Source organism: Monodon monoceros, unplaced genomic scaffold, assembly GCF_005190385.1.
Source record: "Monodon monoceros isolate NGI ecotype Baffin Bay Population unplaced genomic scaffold, NGI_Narwhal_1 Super_Scaffold_12, whole genome shotgun sequence".
NCBI lineage: Eukaryota > Metazoa > Chordata > Mammalia > Artiodactyla > Monodontidae > Monodon > Monodon monoceros.
This window is the reverse complement of record NW_021703768.1, coordinates 72,825,034-72,846,765: the sequence shown is the minus strand read 5'-3', so window position 1 is coordinate 72,846,765 and position 21,732 is coordinate 72,825,034. Positions and strand designations below refer to the sequence as shown.

At 37.6% G+C, this 21,732-nt stretch overlaps 1 protein-coding gene across 1 annotated transcript in view; it reads right to left on the bottom strand.

Annotated features, from left to right (window-relative positions):
* ADGRV1 (adhesion G protein-coupled receptor V1) overlaps window positions 1-2,142 on the bottom strand; it is a 520,998-nt gene extending 518,856 nt beyond the window's left edge. Inside the window, exon 1 of the mRNA XM_029215616.1 lies at window positions 1,960-2,142. Within this exon, the coding sequence (XP_029071449.1) occupies window positions 1,960-2,142 (183 nt within the window). The remainder of the gene's footprint in view (window positions 1-1,959) is intronic.
* Window positions 2,143-21,732: the final 19,590 nt, after the last annotated feature.

Here is a 21,732-nt window from a genome sequence, read left to right as displayed (position 1 = left end):
ATAAAGGAAAGTAATGATGTGAAATTTTTTTCTCTGCCTCTTGATTGATCTGAAGTGGATTACAGCAAACCTAACAGGGAAGACAAATTGTAGTTAAAACTCTCCCAAAGAAGAGGTGTAAGTAGCCAAAATACATCAGGAAAATCAATTATTTCCCTATCAGTTTTAAAGAAACTACTCTTTCCAAAACTTTAAACCTGAAGTTTTATTTATATTCTCCCACAACACCAATAAGGACCCAATTCTTTTAGCATACCAATTTATTAGTCATTATAAATTTTTCCTCAAAACCTTTTAAGACCTCATTCTGTAACATCAGCATTGCTAAGATTCTCAAGGGAGCAATAATTATGAAATTATAATGGAGCAACTTCTTGTGCAAATCCAAATGAGATTTCTTCTGCCAAAGAACCCAAAATGAATAACTTAGCTACTAGAAAAAAAAACAATTTAGTATAAACTGAAAATGAAGGATGTCTATAGGGATATTGTAGTCAATTTCTAGTTCTCATTTACAAAATAAAGTTAGTTTTAAATACTTGAAAAATCCAAGTAAGTTGTTAAGGGTGTTGGAAAACTTGTTCTCACACCTTAATATAAAAAGTGACACAAAAAAAGTGGCACAGTCTTTTTAGAAAGCATTAAATATCAAGAGACACTGATACAAATAAAGAGAAAAATCACAGTAATCCAACCCAAAAAATCATTTAACAATCCAAAATATACAAAAATTGATATGTACGTAAACAGTTTCATCAGAGCAATATTTACAACAGCAAAAATTGGAAGCAACCTCTATGAAAAACTGCTGAGAAATGACTGGGAAATGATGACCCCACCATCAAGAAAAGTTGTGAATATGATAGAGCAACCTGAAAAAATTATTACGATACGATCAAAATTATATGTAAAAAGTTATTAAATATAATATATACTCAAACTAAAAATAAATTCAATAAATATATATACATGTCATAAATTAAAAACTAAAAGCAATGCACCAAATTATAATACTGTGTTTCTTTCATAGACAGTTATTCTTCTTTGTGTCTTTTTACAGTGTGTCCCAATGTGATGATTTAACCTATTGTTTAAAAACTTATTTTGGGGGGCTTCCCTGGTGGTGCAGTGGTTGAAAGTCCACCTGCCAATGCAGGGGACACGGGTTCGTGCCCCGGTCCGGGAGGATGCCACATGCTGCGGAGCGGCTGGGCCCATGAGCCATGGCCGCTGAGCCTGCACGTCCGGAGCCTGTGCTCCGCAACAGGAGAGGCCACAACAGCGAGAGGCCCGCGTACCGGAAAAAAAAAAAAAAAAACTTATTTTTTAAAATAAAAATTCCAAGTAGTTTGGGCCTCAAATATATCAATGTCCTTAGTGGTCATATGACATGATTTTCTGGTTAAACACAAATACATGTACATATAATCTATCTACTAACTAAACTGTGTGCAAGATAGAGCAATAGTTTAACAAATTCCATCTAACTTCTACTTAACATACTTAATTTCTCCCAAAAAAGGAGCTCTCTGACATAAGGGTTTCTTTTTAATTGCCATTTCTCTACATTTAAATATTTCATATATTTTCTCTAAGACACCTGATACTAAGTAGTAAATCCAAGCAGAGATAATGAGAATCCAAGTTATCCCAAATAAAATGTTCTTTTACTTAGAAATACTTCTTCATATCTTGGGGTTTTGTTTTAAAATAAACATATGAACATTTTAAAATAATCAGCCTATATCTTTAAAATACTATATCTTTACTGTCAAATGCACATGCTACCTTAGAGCACTCTATAAACCTCTAACAGATATAAAAGGAATAAACCATTTATCTGCAAATTGTTTATCATAATGGAACTACTCAATCTCAAAGAGTTAAAAAATTCTTATCACTGAAACTAAAACATTTCCTATCTACTTCTGTAAAAACAGAACTATTGTCATTTCTTACCGATACAATTGCAGTGACATTTGCTGGGTCTCCTATCCTTTCAATGACAAGACGAATAACTGTTGTACTTGTTTCATTAACTACAAATTCTGTTTGTCCGGCAAACCTTATTTCTGTTTCTCCAAACACAAAAGGGATGAATAAAGCTGAAAGAAGATTTACTAATAAAGATGCAGAGGGCATCCCTATAGGGAAAAAACAAAAAAAGATTTTGTTCACAAAATATATCCAATATACTTTCATTACGTTGCATTACCTACAGATAAGAGTGAAGAGTTAGTAAGCAACTAAAAATCCATCAAATATTAAGCCATCCAATGCAAATGTGTGATCACAGAAATAAGTCAAAAATCACAACGCTCTTCGGTACTGTTTACTATCCATAAGTACTTTTTGTTCTTTAACTTACATATTAACATAATAGTTATAACTTGCCTTAAACTTATTTATTAAATTTAGTTTATTAAAAAAATTTGTCCCTCCAGGGCTTCCCTGGTGGCGCAGTGGTTAAGAATCCACCTGCCAATGCAGAGGAGCTGGATTCAAGCCTTGGTCCGGGAAGATTCCACATGTCGCGGAGCAACTAAGCCCGTGTGCCACAACTACTGAGCCTGCGCTCTAGAGCCCGTGCTCTGCAACAAGAGAAGCCACGATAATGAGAAGCCCGCACACCGCAACAAAGTGTGGCCCCACTCGCGGCAACTAGAGAAAGCCCGCGTGCAGCAACACAGACCCAACACAGCCAAAAATAAAAACAAATTAATTAATTTAAAAAAGAATAATCTTAAAAAAAAAGTCCCTCCAATTTATTCTAAGTAAAACCTAAGCAACAACATGAAAGTTGAGTTAAAGCCCGTCTTCTCACAAATCAAACCGTAAAATACAAGCCAAAACTAAAAATTACCAAATGGATTGATAACCTTAATGGGACATTATTTATTTGATGATTATACAAATATGAGCAAACTCTTGGAACTGTTACATAAAGCAGCTGAAGCTAAAAGTTTATATCTTGTTTGTATCTACTTTTCCCATAGTTTTGTCTTGAGAATGCTTTTTAATTTTTTAGTTATTGCAAGGAAATGCTAATCCTTTCAAAGAACACATAAATTTCCAGGACTTAAATTTCTCCCATTTTCCTAGCTAAAATACTAATATCACTTCTTAGAAAATGTCCACGTTGCTTTAAAACTAAGGAAATTTGGCAAAGTGTTTTTTTCTTTTCCATAATTCTTATAGTTTTCTTAGTACAATGTGTGTGTTTATGAGTCATCAATATTGTTCCTACTTTTAACACTGTGTAATTCAAGTTTTCAAAAGCCTAACAGTGCAGTGGCCTCTCGAAAGAGCTGCTATTTTGTAATGTAGATGTACCTCTAAAAATGTGAACAATTTATCTCACGGATCATTAAGATTCCAAAGGATTATGTGATCAGTCACACAAACATAACAAGTTCATGCGTTTTAAAGAAGAGTTGCATTATGTACTCTATGAGCCAAAATGCTTCCTATTAATCTTTACCTTGGTCAAGAAGTAATAAAATTTTCATGTATCTGGTATTTCCACATGGCGAAACATAGCTTTCTATTTAGGAACTACCACATAAACCAGCCCTTGATATATTTTAGGGTTAAAATGCAATTTTCTCAGTCGAGTATATTCAAACAGTGCAGTCTGGGATTGCCTAATGATGTCTCACATGTTTATGGCTGCAAAATCCATAGACAGGGATGCAGAGTTCAGACAGAGTCCAGGAAACAGACGTAGACCAACAGGGACAGAGATTCTGGAGCACTGAGGCATTTTTTACACCTGTGCCTTCTCTCTTAGAAAGCTGCCATGGGGCTAAGGGACCTGGGAGAAGAAATAAAATAGTTCGCCCTCACCAACTGCAAACTCTTCCTCAACTTCTAAGCCAAGAGTGTGTACTGAGAGAGAAGGAAAGAAAAAAGATGAAAGAGAAGGAAAACAGGAAAGCCTAGGTAAGGTGGGAAACTGGGAGCTCTGGGCTAAACCAGAGACAATTGAAGATCTTTTGTGGAATTCTAAAGCCAGGATGATTTTACATCTCACTTATGACAAATAGTGGGAAAGGAAGAAACTAGGGCCAAGAAAGAGAATACAGAATGGAGGGGTGAGGAGGTAGCAACCCAGGCCTTGGATGTGTAAGAAAAAGACAACTTTGGTCTGTTGCAATTTTGAAAGAAAAATCTCAAATCCCTGAACATGAGATGTAATAGAACCATGAGTTGAGAGAAATAAGATGACACCTGAAGTTCTAAGTAAGAAAAAGTGAGAGTGAGTTATAGCATGAGAAGGGCAAATCATGTATGACTGGGAACATAAGTTCTCAAAATCTGTCATGCATAACAATCAACTCCAACATTTGTTAAAATGCTGATTTGCAAACCCTGAAATTCTGATCCAGTGAGTTTAGGGTGGGGCCCAGGAATCTACATTTAACAGACAGCCCTATCGATTCTAATACAACTGATCCTTGGGACACCCTTTGAAATACATTATCCAAGAGTGTGAGAAATTATGAGGGATGTGTCTTGGAGGAGACATGAAATAGATCACATTTGTAGCTTTAAGTTAATTACTGAATTTTTCAATGCAATACGCTTGAACTTACTGCAGACGTCCTCATATATTTTTCTACATATTACTATATAGCATTTTAAGATTCCATATATCCTTAAGAAAAAATGTCATGACCTATAGAACGAAATCATAACAGCAGATGCTTATATAGTGTTGTTCTATGTACTTTATACACAACAACACAATTAATCTTCACAACACCTCTGTGAAGAAGGTGCTGATATCATTAACCCTATTCTATAGCTCAGGGAACTAAGGCACAGACAGATTAGTTAACACAGGCAGTGTTACTTAGCTAAGTAAGTGGCTATGCAGGATTTGAACCCAGGAGTCTACCTCCAGATGCTCTACCCATAACCACACTAGACTGCCTCTTACACATTATTCCTACAAATCACACATCTCTGTCTTTAATAACATGGTAGGTAATTTATGCTACATGTTTCCAAGCTTTCTATTATTTTAAACTCATGCACAATAACCAAAACTACCATAAAACTGCATACTTAATGCATCTCCTAAAGGTCTGCACCTTATTATTCTGATAAACATGAAATTTATTTAACTAAAACTACGGTTCTCTTGACTACTTTAAATATTTAACGTCTTTTAATGTCAGGACCAATGAGCTCAAATGGTGCATTCCTGCAGTCTCCCAGGCAATTAGATCTTGTGGTTAAGTCAGTAAACTCATTTTAAATTGACTCACATCAGTGAGTTTTGAGATTATGCAAAATGAACAAACAAGCATCACTGGAAATGCCTCAAATTCTGTGACATCATTGATAATTGAATCTCCTCTGCTTTCATCTTTTCAACTTGTAAGAAAAGTTGTTGAGGCAAAGTTGGCATTCAATAGAAGTTAGAAGATGAAGAAAAAGCTTTGAAAGTGAAGTTCCCATTAGAAGACAGGCATAATTACAAAAATGCTGAATAGTTTCTTTTTTAGGGTAACTAGGTACATTTTCCTCTATCATACTAAAAATCTAGTCTTTGGAATTCCCTTTATTAAACTCAGAAAACTAGGCATTAGTAACTGACACAACACATAAATCTTACATCTATTTCAGGTCACTTTTCTCTTATTAGATTTAATGAATGTTTTACATGACCCACAAGACCACCTATTTTAAACGTCTCTATGAAATGAATTTCAAACCACATATGTTTAAAGATCATTATGTGCTTAATTCATATTCTGTCACAATTGTGAAAGAATAATTTTAGTTTCACTGAATCATTCCTCTGCTCTGCAATGGCATGATATTCCAATATTCAAATCCTCTCATTTCCAGCTATCACCCATGTTACCCTCACACCTCCCACTCCTGCTCAGCAAGATTCAAAAAAAAAAAAAATGAAAATTGTTCCTGCCAGTAGATCTCTTATCTCTTAATCAATCTCTTATTGTGTTAAAACAATATGAGATTTAGGTTACTTTCTTATTTCCTGGATTACACTATGAAGTTTGCATAGAGTCCTGATAGCATGCAGACACAAAATATCAGGTTCTTGCATATTCAGCCTAACCAATTAGTCACCTAATTTTACAAAAAATACTTCAAAACTAAAATCAGGAATATATTAGAACAGCTCTAACAACACAAACTGGTTGCTTTCAGAAGAGCAGCTTACAGTTTGGTATAACATCTGTATACTGAGTGCCTACTATACATTGTATAACACCTGTGCTAATCACTGAGGACACAAAGACCCACAAGAGATGGCCCTTGGTTCCAAGATACTCACAGGGATGGGCAAAGGATTTAGATCGGCCATCAAAGCCAACAAGACACAATTCTGATGAAATAATGCCATTTGCAGCAACCTGGAGCCTGGAGATTATCACACAAGTGAAGTAAGTCAGACAGAGAAAGACAAATATAATATGATATCGCTTATATGTGTAATCTAAAAAAAAACACAATGATACAAATGAACTTATTTACAAAACAGAAACAGACTCACAGACTTAGAAAACAAACTTATGGTTACCAAAGGGGAAAGGCTGGGGGAGGCGGGATAAATTAGGAGTTTGGGATTAACATATACACACTGCTACATATAACATAGATAACCAACAAGGACCTAGTTTATAGCACAGGGAACTCTGCTCAATATTCTGTAATAACCTAAATGGGAAAAGAACTTGAAAAAGAATAGATATATGTATATGTATAAACTGAATCACTTTGCTGTACACCTGAAACTAACACAACCCTGTAAATCAACTATAGTCCAATATAAAATAAAAAAAAATTTTAAAGACAATTCTGAGACTTTTGCTTAAGCATAAAGATGCAGATTCCCTCTACTGCTGGACTGAGGACCATGTTGATTGGGGCCAGTTTTCTCTGAAGTCTGAAAATGAAGCCAACACAGCCAAAGACAGATCTAAGAGGTGGAGAAGAGCCAAGTTTTGATAATCGAGCTCAGGTTCCTGAATCCAGTTTTACCCTTGCCTTTTCAGTTGCTGAGGCAATAAATTACATTTTCTGCTATAGCCAGCTTGGTTTGGATATTCGGTCACTTCCAGCATCAATATTTATCCATTAAATTCAAACCTGTGATAATGTGAACTCATGTTAGGATACACCAAGTGGAAGATCCTTCCTCCTCCCCTCTCACACTCAACAGCCATGGTCTTTTCTAAACATTTGTGAAAGGACACCACACCAGCTATCTTTCCTGTTCTCATGCAATTATTACCACCATCTACAATATTATCCCCTCCACCTTGAAATGGACAATTACTAGTGAGGAAGTTTAGGACATGTAGACAAATCAAAAATGCTTTCACAATAGAACAAAGCAGGACAGGAGTATACCACACAGATTCAGCATTCTGAAAAAGTTAATGCCCTTCTGATTGTCCTAAGGAACCCCAATATCATGGTTCTTCAAATTAGCCAGGCATTAATTCCTTTCTCTTGCTTTTTTCCCTTGATGCCTAGCTCTTCTTCCCTTCTGAAAACCTACTGGTATTTGCTAATTTCATTCCTCACTTGTATTACTTAGCACAGAAACATACTAAATTTCATTTATAAAAAAATACCTGCCCCCACAGTTAGTTATAATAATCACTGAATTCTAAATTCTGTTTATCTAGGATATTACCTTCCTCCCACCTTGCCTCTTATTAATAGGTACCTCAGGAAAGGTAACAAGTATACTATATTTTGAATAAATGGGAATAGTCTACTTTAAGTTTCGATAAGTCTGTAGAAACAAAATAGAATAAAATATATAACTGAGAATCAGGACCCAATAGACGACAGTGTAAAGAAAAACAGGAGAATTCAACTGATTTTGATGATTTTGAAGTGATCAACTTTCATACATAACCCTTCATCAATGTGAAAGTTAACTTGGTCTTTTTAAGTTTCACAATAAAAACTGTACAACCTCTGTGAATGACAGGAGAAGGTGAAAAGACAAACATTACTAGTGATGAACTGAAGAGATACATTGACCTTTCAGCTTCAGCTGTTGCCTTGTCAATGCCATAGCAAGCATCTTCCCACTGTGTGACCACCAGGTAATTCATACTGAAAATATGATCCTAATGGAGCAAGGTTTTCAAGTTTAGAATTACTTGAATTCTATTACATTTACTAAAGAGCATTCTAAAACTATAGAATTACTCCTGTGGAACAAGAGAAGTTTCATCATTCATATCATCAATTATTCAGCCTCTAAGAATTCTTAATCTGTGTTACTGGTATTTGGCGAGTACTACAAAAAATTAGCCGTTTCCTTCTTCCATACCAAAATAGAATTTAAATGTGCAACTTTCAAAAGCAAAATAATCTAATGTTACAAATTGAGGAAATGCTAAATACTTTTAAATGATAAAGGGAGGGACTTCCCTGGTGGTGCAGTGGTTAAGAATCTGCCCGCCAATACAGGGGAAAGGGATTCAAGCCCTGGTCTGGGAAGACCCACATGCCGCGGAGCAACTAAGCCCGTGCGCCACAACTACTGAGCCTGTGCTCTAGAGCCTGTGAGCCACAACTACTGAGCCTGCATGCCACAACTAGCCCACACGCCTAGAGCCCGTACTCCGCCACAAGAGAAGCCACCACAATGAGAAACCCGCACACCGCAATGAAGAGTAGCCCCTGCTGGCCGCAACTAGAGAAAGCCCACGCACAGCAAAGAAGACCCAATGCAGCCAAATAAATAAATAAATCTTAAAAAAAAAAAAAATGATAAAGGGAATAGTCTCATAGTTATTCAGACTATAAATGATGTTTCTTACCTTTATTTTTTATTTTTTACTTACTTTACAATTTTAAGGAATATATTTTTATTCATCTTTAACATATGTAGAGGTGGTACAATATTAAAAAGGAACAAAAATTAAACAATAAAAAGTCAGTCTCCCTCACACCAGCCCCCACCTGCCAAATGCTTCTTCTACCCACAGTCTATTACAGTTACCAATGTCATCTGTCTCTCATGAGAGAATCTATTATACACGTATTAAAATGTATGTCTAGGGACTTCCCTGGCGGTCCAGTGGTTAAGACCTCACCTTCCAATGCAGGGAATGCAGGTTCAATCCCTGGTTGGGGAGCTAAGATCCCATATGCCTCCTCGTGGCCAAAAAACCAAAAACATAAAAACAGAAGATATATTGTAACAAATTCAATAAAGACTTCAAAAAAAAAATAGTCCACGTAAAAAAAAAAAATGTACGTCTATAGGAGAAAATGCCTGCAACGAATTCTGTTTTCTTCTACATACAGACTACAGGAATCAACACATTTTTCCAAGACAGTGGTTAACAGAGAGGTAAATACTAGGCTTCGATGTAGACATTCATAATGGGAACATATTTATCGTCTCAACTACATCCCCGTCAATATTGTAGATCTCATCAATAAAATGATGGTTTCTGCTGACTTTTACTATACTATCAATTCACCCTCTAGGGAACGGTAGACACAAATCTGGAAACCTGCACCTTCCTAGATCACACATTATAAAACCTACATTAATTAAGACCTACATTAAGCATGATCTCTACACCTGAAACACAAGAGTCATCTTGAGATCCCCTTCAACATCATCCCGGGATTCCCTTTGATTCTTCCCTGTTTGATGTCCTGTTTGCTGATTCCATGTTTTCCTCTTTTTTGGTTTACTTGGTTTATTCCCTTGTTTTGATGGAGAACATCCTCCAGTAACTTCCCAAGAAAGGGTGTGTAGAGATAAATGTTTTAGGTCTTGCATATTAGAAATTACCGTAATATTAATCTTCCACTTAATACTTTCACTGGGTATAGAATTTTAGGTAAAAACAGTTTTCTTTCATTATTTTGAAAGCCTTGTTCCATTGTTTTCAATGGAACAGTGTTGCTGTTAAGAAATCCAAAATCATTCTGATTCTGAAGTATTATATGTGTTTGCATATTTGTGTCATCCCCTCTCTGGAATGTTCTCCTCTTTATCCAAAAGTGTTATGAAATTGCAGAGGATTTTTCTTGGAATGGGTTTATTTTTGTCCATTTGGCTAAGCACTCAGTCAGTTCCTTTCAATCTGACACACATCCTTCAGACCTGGAAATTTTTCTTATATTATTTCACAATGATTTATCCTCCTTCCATTTCCACTGTTCTTTCATCCTAAAACTCCTATTATTTGATATTGGTATTCTCTGACTAACCCTCTGATTTTCTAATCTTTAATTCTCTCTAATTTCCAATCCTTTGATTTCTGCCCTTTCAGAGAATTTAATTCATCATTAAATTCCAATTCTTCTACTAATTTTTTTTAATTTATGCCCCTCTGTTTTCAATTTCTAAGAATTTACTGGTATCCTGTTCTTCTTCCTTTAACCCATTAAACGTTCTTTTACCTTTCAGAAAATACTTATTTTTTAAAATTTGCTATTCTCTTTATAGTCTCTGTTACCTCCAAGTTGCTTTGATATTTACTCTGGAATCTATCTTCTATGTAAAATTTCTTCATTTTCCACGAGATCATGTACTCTCATTTTCATAAGTCACCAAATAAGCATATCACAAAAACCATTCAAGCTGCTCATATCTGGATTACAAATGCCCATCAAGGAAAAGGGATGAACAGTGTAGAGATGCTTCAGTTCTAGAGCACATATGTGGAGCTCTAGAAGATTATGGATTTCAACTGTGCTCTCTCAACGCCACTTTGGCAAAACGCAAAATGAAAGATTCACTATACTAAATCCTTTGAGACAAACTCAGAAGCAATAAATTAAGTCAAGATATGTTCACGCAGCCACCAAATCTGAGTGTGTGAAAGGCAGCTGTCAAGGAGAAGTAAGACATACTTGCCTTTTTGCTCCTTTGAAATACAAGGATCCTGTGTCTAAAGGAAGGTTTCTTGAACCACCATTAGATGGCACCCCTCCATCTTCCAAAACAATCTATAAACCATTTCTCAAATTATGAAAAGAGGTTATAAGAATTTAAACATAGATTTTTGCCACCCATAACTCTCTACAAATACGATTTTTAATTCTTCATAGAACTCAAAGACAAAAGTCACAAGAGTAATTTTCTTGAAATTAAGATCTCACTATGAGAGCCCTAATAGTTCTCGTCTTTCCTCTGAGATTCAGTACTAACCTAAAGAAAAAAGGTGGGGAAAGGTTCTCTCAGTCACTTTGTGTGAGTTTCTTTCTATTCTGTACCTAGTTATTGAATATCATCTGTTTTTACTGAGCAGGTAGGTGCTTGTATTTTCTAAATGAATTATTTGCACTCATGGCAGGTAAGAGAGAGAGGTTCATGATATAAACCCAGAGGTTTCAACCCAAAGAAGCCTAGAGATGTGTGTTTTTTAGTCTAAACTGTGTTTACAAAATAACGCTGAAAGAATTTTTGCCAAGATCAAATGTGAAGATTTTGCATTTTAAAAAATGGATTTCTAGACTATTTTGAAAAATTACAGAACTGGCAAATCTGAGTCCACATTTTTACATGACATCAATTGGCTGGATCTGTCCAGCAGCTGTTATTTAGACAGACAATTTGCTCTCCAGTACCCTGCCAATGTCTCCTCAGACTATTTATGCCAATCAAAGGTAGAAAAACAAGCACAAGTGTGTGCCCACACATACATATGGATACACACACTCACACACTTTGCAGACTGCCTCCCTGCAGTTTCAGGAATTTGATTTTATAAGACAACGGGAAAGCATTCCTGTTATACCTGAAGATCCTGCTACAGATGCTATGAAGCCTGTAGCTGGACACTGCCAAGGCCTCTGGGGGTTATGAGCCCCTAGATGCCTCTAAAGCAGGAGGTAAGTACTGGCTCTGGAGTCAGACATGGGCTCTACTCTACTCTAGTCTCACCAGCTGGGTGACTTTGGACAAATAAATTCACTTCTCTGGGCCTCAAGTTCCCTCAACTGTTAAAGGGAGGAAAAAAGAACAGCTACAGCACTGGGGTAGTTGTAAGGTTCAGGGGAAGGAAATCATCCCAGCATGCCACCAAGTGCCAGATTCCAGGCTCTAGGCCTTCAACGTCCATATGGTCAAGAGACCAAAGGAAATAGATTGGGTATCCTAGACTGCCCGTGTAAAGCCCATCCTCCCACCCACTCACCCTCACAGCAGCAACAATAGAATGAAAGGAGGATGTTTGTGGTAAATGCAAACGTTGAGAACCTAGGAAAGTTCAAAAAGCACAATGAAAAGCCATCATGGGTTCTAACTTCAAGGTCAGAAGGGGAATGAATTGCAACATGGTATTTGAAGAACAAAATAGTGGGGTTCCTGATGTTCCTGGATGACCTGCAAAACTTGAACCACAGTATCAACTACCTCTACAACACTGTACCTGGCATGGGAAGCATAGGTAGAAGGGAGGTCTGGGAATGTGGGAAATGCCCACCCTCCTGGTCCAACCAATCAACCCAGAAAGAGTACTTTTCAGAGTTAGAAGAATTGGTTTGTATTCTATCTGTAGTAAAGTGAGGTTCCTCCTGAGGAAAAAAAAAAAAGGGTAGAAAAACAGAAGACAGACCAAGAGGCCCTGAAGGTGTCTTGAGGCCAAAACCCCTGCCACAGCCGCTTTGTGCCAGAGCCCAATGATATCTTCAGGCTTAAACACTACACGCCTTTAACCACCTGGCTTCTGCTGGGTCATCACCATGACTTTATATCATGATTTCGTAAATAAATATTTATCATTTTCATAATGAAACAGAAAAACAAAACACATAATTTAACTAATTAAAGTCAATACTTTATTCTGATTTTCTTTAATTTTTACCGCATGTCTTTTTTCTGTTCCAGGATCTCATCCAGGGTGCCATGTTACATTTAGTGGTCATGTTTTCTTAGGCTCCTCTTGGTTGTGACAGTTTCTCACACTTTTCTTATTTTTGATGACCTTGGCAGTTTTGAAAAGTACTGGCCAGGTATTTTGTAGAATGTTCTTCAACTGAAATTCCTCTGATGACTTTCTCATGATTAGACTGGGGTTATGGGGAAGACTTCAGACATAGTGACACTCTCATCACATGGTGTCCAAGGTACATTCTATCAAAATGACATCACTGTTGCTGCTGCCCTTGATCGCCTGACTGAGGTACTATTTGTCAGATTCTCCACTGCATAGTTACTAGCCCCTGCCTCTGCCCCTTTCCATACTATACTCTTTGGAAGGATGTCACTATGTGCAGCCAACTACCCTTTTATTTTTTAAGCTTCTTATTGCTTTCCTTTAAATCAAACAAGTTCAACTTCCTTTCATCCATCCATCCACTTATTAAAAACTATATCAAGCATCAGGGCTTCCCTAGTGGTGCAGTGGTTGAGAGTCCGCCTGCCGATGCAGGGGACACGGGTTCGTGCCCCGGTCCGGGAGGATCCCACGTGCCGCAGAGCGGCTGGGCCCGTGAGCCATGGCCGCTGAGCCTGCGCATCCGGAGCCTGTGCTCCGCAATGGGAGAGGCCACAACAGTGAGAGGCCCGCGTACCGCAAAAAAAAAAAAACTATATCAAGCATCAAAACATTTTCTAGATATAGTATTGTAAATCTGTAATAACTTGTCTATGGAATCTAATTGAAAGATGCAGATACTTCCAAATGTATCCTTGGAAGATAGGTATCTTTCAGGGATACATATGGAAGTCTAATAGAATAAAATATAGGGTCATTATGAAGATATGTAGCCAAATGGTTGGTTAATTAACAATTTCAGATTTTGCTCCTCAATTTCTTTGAAGTTATATGTGCATAAGCTCATTACTGCTTCTGTTAATAAAACTCTTGAGCCACTTCAGGCAGTCACTTACCCTTGTGGGTCTACTTTCCTCATCTGTAAAATGAAGTAATAAGTCTACTGACTTTATCTGGCTAATTTGACCTTGGATTTATTTACCAAGTCCACAAATTTTCTGTTTTTGAATTCACCTATTTTTTCTTTAATCTTTATCAATTTCTCTCCTGACTGGTTTATTATAGTATTTTTTTAAGATTCATAAATTAAAAATTATTTTAGTTTTCATTACTCCTTAGCCTCTACAGCTATGGTTTTGCTGCAGGAATAGCTGTGGCTGCAACTCATAGGTTTTGATAAGCTAAGTTTTTGCTGTTATGATATTCTAAAACTTTTGTTACTGCAGATATTAGTTCCTTGGTAAAACAAGGATTACTTAGAAGAGCTGGGTTTTCTCTTGTTTCCAAGCAGAAGGGAGGTTTTTTAAAATTTATTATCATTTTTACTTTTGTTTTAGTAAAAAGTAGGCTTTTATTTAATTTTGTTCATAACATTCTGTTTTCTGTTAATCCCTTTCACTTATTAAGTTTGAAACAAAACTGAATTGTGTGAGCTAAACAATATATGGGGGAAAAAAAAGAAAAAAGGGGGAAAAAAAGCCTTTAGTTCTTTGGTCTCACCAAAATTTTGTTAAGGTAAAGTAAATAGCTTCTTTAAAGTAACTACACTGCCTAAATATGTAATGTTCAGATGAATTAGGTAAAATGATAGAAAATCACCTATGGTCCAGATGAGTAATTAATTCCTCTTTCCCATTTGTAAGGTATTACGTGCCATGCAATCTGTTACAACTGCCAGGAGTCCTCTTCTAATGTAAACAAATTTAGATACCCAACCCTTTCAATTAACAATTTTCCACAGGGCCTCAAGAACTGTTCAAAATTTTAATGTTAAAACAAAATTAATCTGAAACCAAAATGTCTGAACACCTTCTACTCTTCCTTCAACTTCCATAGTCCTCAGCAACTTTGAAACTTGTAAAATTTAAGACTGGATTACAAACATTTCCATCCCAAAAAGTTTGAAGCCAATGACCTTTCAATATTAATTTATTTCTCCATCTGTCTCACACACACTGTACTTGTGAGAAATAGATTTAATGTCACCTCAGTATGCTACCATGTTTTGTCGATATACTTGTATCTCTAAGGGAAATCACTGAGATTAAGCTTCTCACACTGTCCAATTACACAGAATGGTTTCCAAATAAAAAGCAGCACGATAAAGCCAAAAATCTATTCTGATAAATCTCTACAACACTTTGTAGATTACAAAAGTATCCCTATCAAGCAGGTCAAAACTTCCAGATGCTAAAATACTCTTCACTGAACTCATTACTGTTAAGCACCCTCCGGAAGTGCCACTGACTCCAGAGTAAACTCATTTCAGGTTGGATTTTGACTAATGTTCTGATAGATGTTATTAACGTTATAACATCTATCAAAGCATCATTTCAAAATTCTATGTCAAAGTTTGAAATTTTTCCAGTTCAGGGAAAGGCCAGGAGTTTATCATTAATAGATCGTTGAGATGGGTCTGAGCTGTATAAAACATTTTGAAAGATCTTCTGATTTTTCATTATAAATAACATATTTGTTAGGTGTGATTTAAACTCATCTTTACAGAAAAGTAAATGCTTAATAACTATATTGACTTGACTCTTTCTTGCTTTCATAAACATGCTTGGTAACTATATCTGTGCTTTTCTCAAAGCATTCTTCCTTTCTTTTTTTTTGCGGTACGCGGGCCTCTCACTGTTGTGGCCTCTCCCGTTGCGGAGCACAGGCTCCGGACGTGCAGGCTCAGCGGCCATGGCTCACGGGCCTAGCCGCTCCGTGGCATGTGGGATCTTCCCGGACCGGGGCACGAACCCATGTCCCCTGCATCAGCAGGCAGACTCTCAACCACTGTGCCACCAGGGAAGCCCTCAAAGCATTCTTTCTAATTTTTTTCTTTTCTTACCTTAAATTTCCACTCTTTTGGGCCTTTCATGGCCATGATCCACTGCCTACATGTATTCCAAAATTAAATATTTATCTTCTTTCTTCCTCTTAAAGGATATAGTGTTTGTTGTTTGAAATGTAGCCCAAACTCTATTTCAGCGCTATGCTGGGCGTTGGGAGGATGACAGAGTTAGATTTGATTAAAATTTTCTTACGGCTATGATATAATGAAAATTATTAATTCCTTGGAATCCTTAGTATGTAATAAGTGTGAACTAATCCAAAACAACCATGGTGCAAATATGTCACCATGCCATTATTTCTCCAAATTAAATTAAATCCTACTCAAGGCTCCAGGCACCATGCTAAAAGGAAATCCAGTTTTACCTCTTGGAGGCTCTTTACTTGCACGCTTCAAGAATTCGAGTGGATTATGCATTCCTAAAAAAGGTCTGGTGGGGCTTCCCTGGTGGCGCAGTGGTTGAGAATCTGCCTGCTAATGCAGGGGACACGGGTTCGAGCCCTGGTCTGGGAGGATCCCACATGCTGCAGAGCAACTAGGCCCTTGAGCCACAACTACTGAGCCTGCGCATCTGGAGCCTGTGCTCTGCAACAAGAGACGCCGCGATAGTCAGAGGCCCGCGCACCGCGATGAAGAGTGGCCCCCACTTGCCACAACTAGAGAAAGCCCTCGCACAGAAACGAAGACCCAACACAGCAAAAATAAATAAATAAATTACTAAACTCCTACCCCCAACATCTTCTTTAAAAAAAAAAAAAAAAAAGGTCTGGTGTCTCGCAGACTCGAGTGCTCCAGCTGCCACTGAGCCTCAGAACCCTGTACACTGTCTGAACCTGGTCCTCCTCCATCTGCCTGGATCTGCTGCCTCAGGCTGTGGCCCTCGTGCCACACTGCTCCGATCTCCCAGCACAGGTCAGCACCACCTTTCAGAGGAGGGCCACTGCACGGACTGTACCACTTCTTCAGCCCACAGAGTCCCTAACCAGCTCCCTCCAGCAACAGAGTTTACTGTCAAGTCCTCTCAAGGGCTTAGTCTTTTCGTTCATGCACACAAGTTTGAAAGAGCTCAAAGGAAACCCACGTGCAGCACATGGACCCTATTGCTGTACTGTGGCTGTGTCTAACATTCATTCATCACTCAACAACATTCAAAAAATACTTACTGAGTCTCTACTACGTGCCAGGCATTGTCTAAGGCCTGAGCACACAGCAGTTAACGTGACCAAAATCAAGACATTAAAACAGAATTTCATCTTGAGTTTCTTCCTAGGTAAAGGAAAGGTAAATCCTCTTTAGATCAGTTTTTGCCTCCCAACTATGCACTCTACATGGATGTGTAAACAGTAACTGGAAAATGGATTGTACATCTTAGTAAATTCAAAATTAAACTAAGGTTTATTCTTCTTTGCTTTCATTACTGCATCAGAATGCCTATTAATACTAACTGCCCACATTTAAAATTTTATATTTTGAACACTTTAGGGATTTTATTTCCCTTCCCTCAAAATTCCCTCTCTTCCTCCATCACCAATGACTGTCTCCCAAAATGGAACACCCATGCTGCTAAGAATAATCTACCACCTATGCTTCTGACCCTATTCGTTCATGCTTCCTTAAGACTTTACCCCTATTAGTCTCTCTACCTATTCTCTACCTTTTCTCTTCTCCCTCTCCTTCCTTCTCTCCAGCCCTCCCTGTGCCCCAGACGCAAACAATACCTAGTCCTCAAACTTGCTTCCTCTTCAAGCTTCTACCTCAACTCTATCCTTCCCTTCAATATCAAATTTAAACTTTCCCTCTTAGCAATCTCAACTTTTCCTAACCCCTATAAAAGACTCCCAAGTCCAACTCTTAAATTCTCATGTAAGCTCCAACCAATATTCCCCAATATGCTATGCAATGCTATGTCCACATTTTGATCAGACTAAAGTAACCTGTTGTGAATTATGTTTAGGAAAAAAAGTTGTATAGATACTATACATACCTTCCTAGATATTCAAAATACTTAAAGCAAACAACAAGCACCAAGATGACCTAAACACAGCAGACTTAACTTTATTTAACCCATCATCTCCCAAGCCTATAATGACCACAGAACAATTCACCCCTACTGGTATCACATCCTGAAGAACTAGACTCATATTTTCAACCACCTAGACACTTCCATCTAGCTACTCTTAGCACACTACCTTAGAGTAACTACTCAATAACCGTGCATTACTGTTATTAATTCACCCAAATAATACTAACAAAACCATAGCTTCTATAAGGATGTATCAAAAAGTAGTAATTCCACCAGGTTGAAATTATTTTTAGCAACTAAGACAGGAATTCACTTTAAATGTCTCTGATTAGTTGACTTCTTAAATCATTTACAGTTCCCTAGTGGCTAGTTAAGTAATGAGCCATCAGCAGTTATACCTTTCCTTTAGCAGATCTCTAGTTACTTTAGCCCTTTATATTGGTTTGCTTAACCTCTCTGCAATTTAGAGTAAACAATTTAAACTATTTTGTCATTAATACAGTAACACCAGTAGATAATCCTTGTGCAAGACCTATTTTTTAAGAAGTACTGCATCAGAGCAATAAGAAGTCCTTAAACATTTTTTATAAAAATATTTATAGGCATGAGAAAACGTTCAAGGTTAAAAAGTAGGATGAATACAATATTACACTGAGAGCATTTTTATTTTTAAATGTCCGTGTTCACAAATAGTAGATGAATATATAACATGGCTGGTATGAGTCTACTATCATAGAAAGTTGGAACTGAAGTGCATTATTCCACTTTAAAATTGGATGAGGGCACTTGCAACAGGTTACAGATAGCTGCCAATTCTTTGCCACTCCTCCTCTGACGGTGGAATCTAATTCCTCTTTTCTTGAATCTTGCCAATATAATGTAGGATAAATGTGACATTCTGGATCTTCTGAGGTTAGGTCATAAAAAGTTTTGAAGCTTCTGCCCAGTCCTCTTGGAATGCTTGCCGCAGCAGAAGCCAACCACAATTTAGGACATGTGCCTCCCTTGAGACTGCCATGGTTTGAGGAAACCCAAGCGAGGCACATGGAAAGGCTGCAAGGAAAGAGAGAGAGATACCTAGACAGCTTCTAGTTGTCCACACATGCCACGTCCAGACCTCATAAGTCAGACCAGATATGTGAGTAATTGTCAAATGACTCATCCTCAGCCACTATCTGGCTTTAATTCTGTGATGAATCCCGAGCAAGATGACCCCTCAGCCCTTCAAACCCCAGAGCTGTGAGAGATAATCATAAATTAATTTCAGCCACCAAATTTTGGGATGGTTCATTTATGCAGCAATAGACAACTTGAATATCTCTGTTCATGATCCTGCCATTTTAATATATATTAATTCCCTAAATCAAATATAATGTATCACTTTAGTTCTTATTACATAATTATTTAAAAGAATGAAGAACATCATATTATGAAATATTATAGTCTATTTTAACTGAATTTTATGCTACAGTATGTTAACCTAAAACATAATACTTCATGTAAAAAGTAAATACTAAACATATACACACATTTATGTATACAAGTGAGTATCTACATAGAAAAGTACTGAAAGAACAGTGGTCAACTTCAGGTAAAAAAAATTTGAAGTGATTTTGCTGTTTCTTTGTGCTTTTCTACATTTCCCATAGTTACCGCATTTGAGTATGTTTTACTTTGGTCATTTCTGATACTGTTTTTGTTTTGGGGGGCTTTTTTTAAAATAAATTTATTTACTTATTTATTTGCTCATTTACTTATTTATTTTTGGCTGCGTTGGGCCTTCGTTGCTGTGTGGGCTTTCTCTAGTTGCGGCGATCGGGGGCTACTATTCACTGTGGTGTGCAGGATTCTCATTGTGGTGGCTTCTCTTGTTGCAGAGCATGGGCTCTTGGCACACGGGCTTCGGTAGCTACAGCACACAAGCTCAGTAGTTGTGGCTCGTGGGCTCTAGAGTGCAGGTCAGTGGTTGTGGCGCACAGGCTTAGTTGCTCTGCGGCATGTGGGATCTTCCCGGACCAGGGCGCAAACCCATGTCCCGTGCATTTGCAGGCAGATTCTTAACCACTGCACCACCAGGGAAGTCCCTGATCCTGTTTTTGAAAAGCAAAATATAGATCTCTGAAACTAAACCCGAAAACTAAGATCATTTAATTCCCCCATCCTAACACTTGAATTGTGGATATAAATCCCCAGGGCTTAATTATAATCCAAGAATTACAACCTTAGAATTCTGTGAATGTATTCTCAACCCATTATCAAAATACGGAACTTCTGGGGCTTCCCTGGTGGCGCAGCGGTTGAGAGTCCGCCTGCCGATGCAGGGGACACGGGTTTGTGCCCCGGTCCGGGAGGATCCCACGTGCCGCTGAGCAGCTGGCCCGTGAGCCATGGCCGCTGAGCCTGCGCGTCCGGAGCCTGTGCTCCGCAACGGGAGAGGCCACAACAGTGAGAGGTCCGCGTACCGCAAAAAAATAAAATAAAATAAAATACGGAACTTCTAGATATGTTTAGTACCCAAGTGTGTTTATAAAACAAAAAAGGCAGAAACATCATTTAATCAAAATAAGAATACAAACAAATCTCTCATCATCTTTGTACCTTTCCTGTTTTCTTCCTTATGCTCCATTCTCCATTTTCTTCTTTCAGCTGCATTACATGACTTGAGAAGAGAACACAGTTCCCCCCACACACGTGTATTTCACATCCTTCTATGAAATCCTTTCTACCCAAAACTTACCTTTGAAGAAAATTCACAAGTGAAAGGAAGCCTTTAATAGCTTAGAATTCACTGTGTGTATCAACTACAATATCTTTCATCTCTTGACTTTGCCTTAGGAGATCTGGTGTCACAAATTGAAATACAGGGAGTCTTTTTCTCATAATGCAATGACTCCCTCAGACTTGCTCCTTTTTTTATTTTGCCTTTGATCGATGTGTCCAGGGTACAGAATACTCTGAAGTTATACTACCCACTCGGCCCTCACTTTCTAACATGGTAATTGTCCCTTCCTTCCATCATAAAATTTATCAGATTAATTGGCTTTTTTAAAAAGATGTATCACTTTTCTGTCTGAATTTTTTTTTTACAACTCATGAAAGACAATGCTTTCTTTGTTAATTCTTATTCTTTCAACTTTAAATTTTAACTTCATTCTATTTTAAATCCCGAGTGCCATTTACACTTACAAAATCCACTGAGAAGGTTGAGGTTGTAAGAAGGTAGTTAGACGAGTGAAGGGTTTACAAAAATTGGCTTACTTGAATTTCTCTTCTAACTTGGACTTGCTTTCCCGTTATCAGAGCACAACCCCTCCCACTCTAAATATCTCCCATTTCTCTAAGTTTAGCAACCTCCTATAACTCTGTAAATACGCTCTTGTGGTTTAGGATATACTAGAAAGCTAGCAATACAAAATGTGACTGAAAGAGCAGGTGGACACTTCCTGCTTCTTGAGTCACCTTCTCATGCAGCTTCCTGACGCCACATACATCCGGTTTTCTTCTCACTCACTAGGTACCCTTCAGCCTCCTTTGCTGGATCCCTATTGTTTTCCTGATGTCTGCGTGACAGAATATTCCAGTTCTCAGGCCCAGACCTCTTCTCCATCTACACTCACTCTCACTGTGATCTCATTCACCTCACTGCTTTAAACGTAAGTCTTCCAAATTTACATCTCCAGCCAAACCTCACCCTAAATTTGGGGCGAAGATGTCAATCAGACTATTTGACACCTCAAGGTGTAGGTAATCTTTTAATCTAATTTTAATTTTCAAAATATATAACTCGTTTCTATGAATACAAGCTCAAACCTATAGTATAACAAGGTATATTCAAAGAATTCTCACCTCTGTCCACCTATTCCTTTCTTCCCCCTATAGGAAACCATTTTTACTAG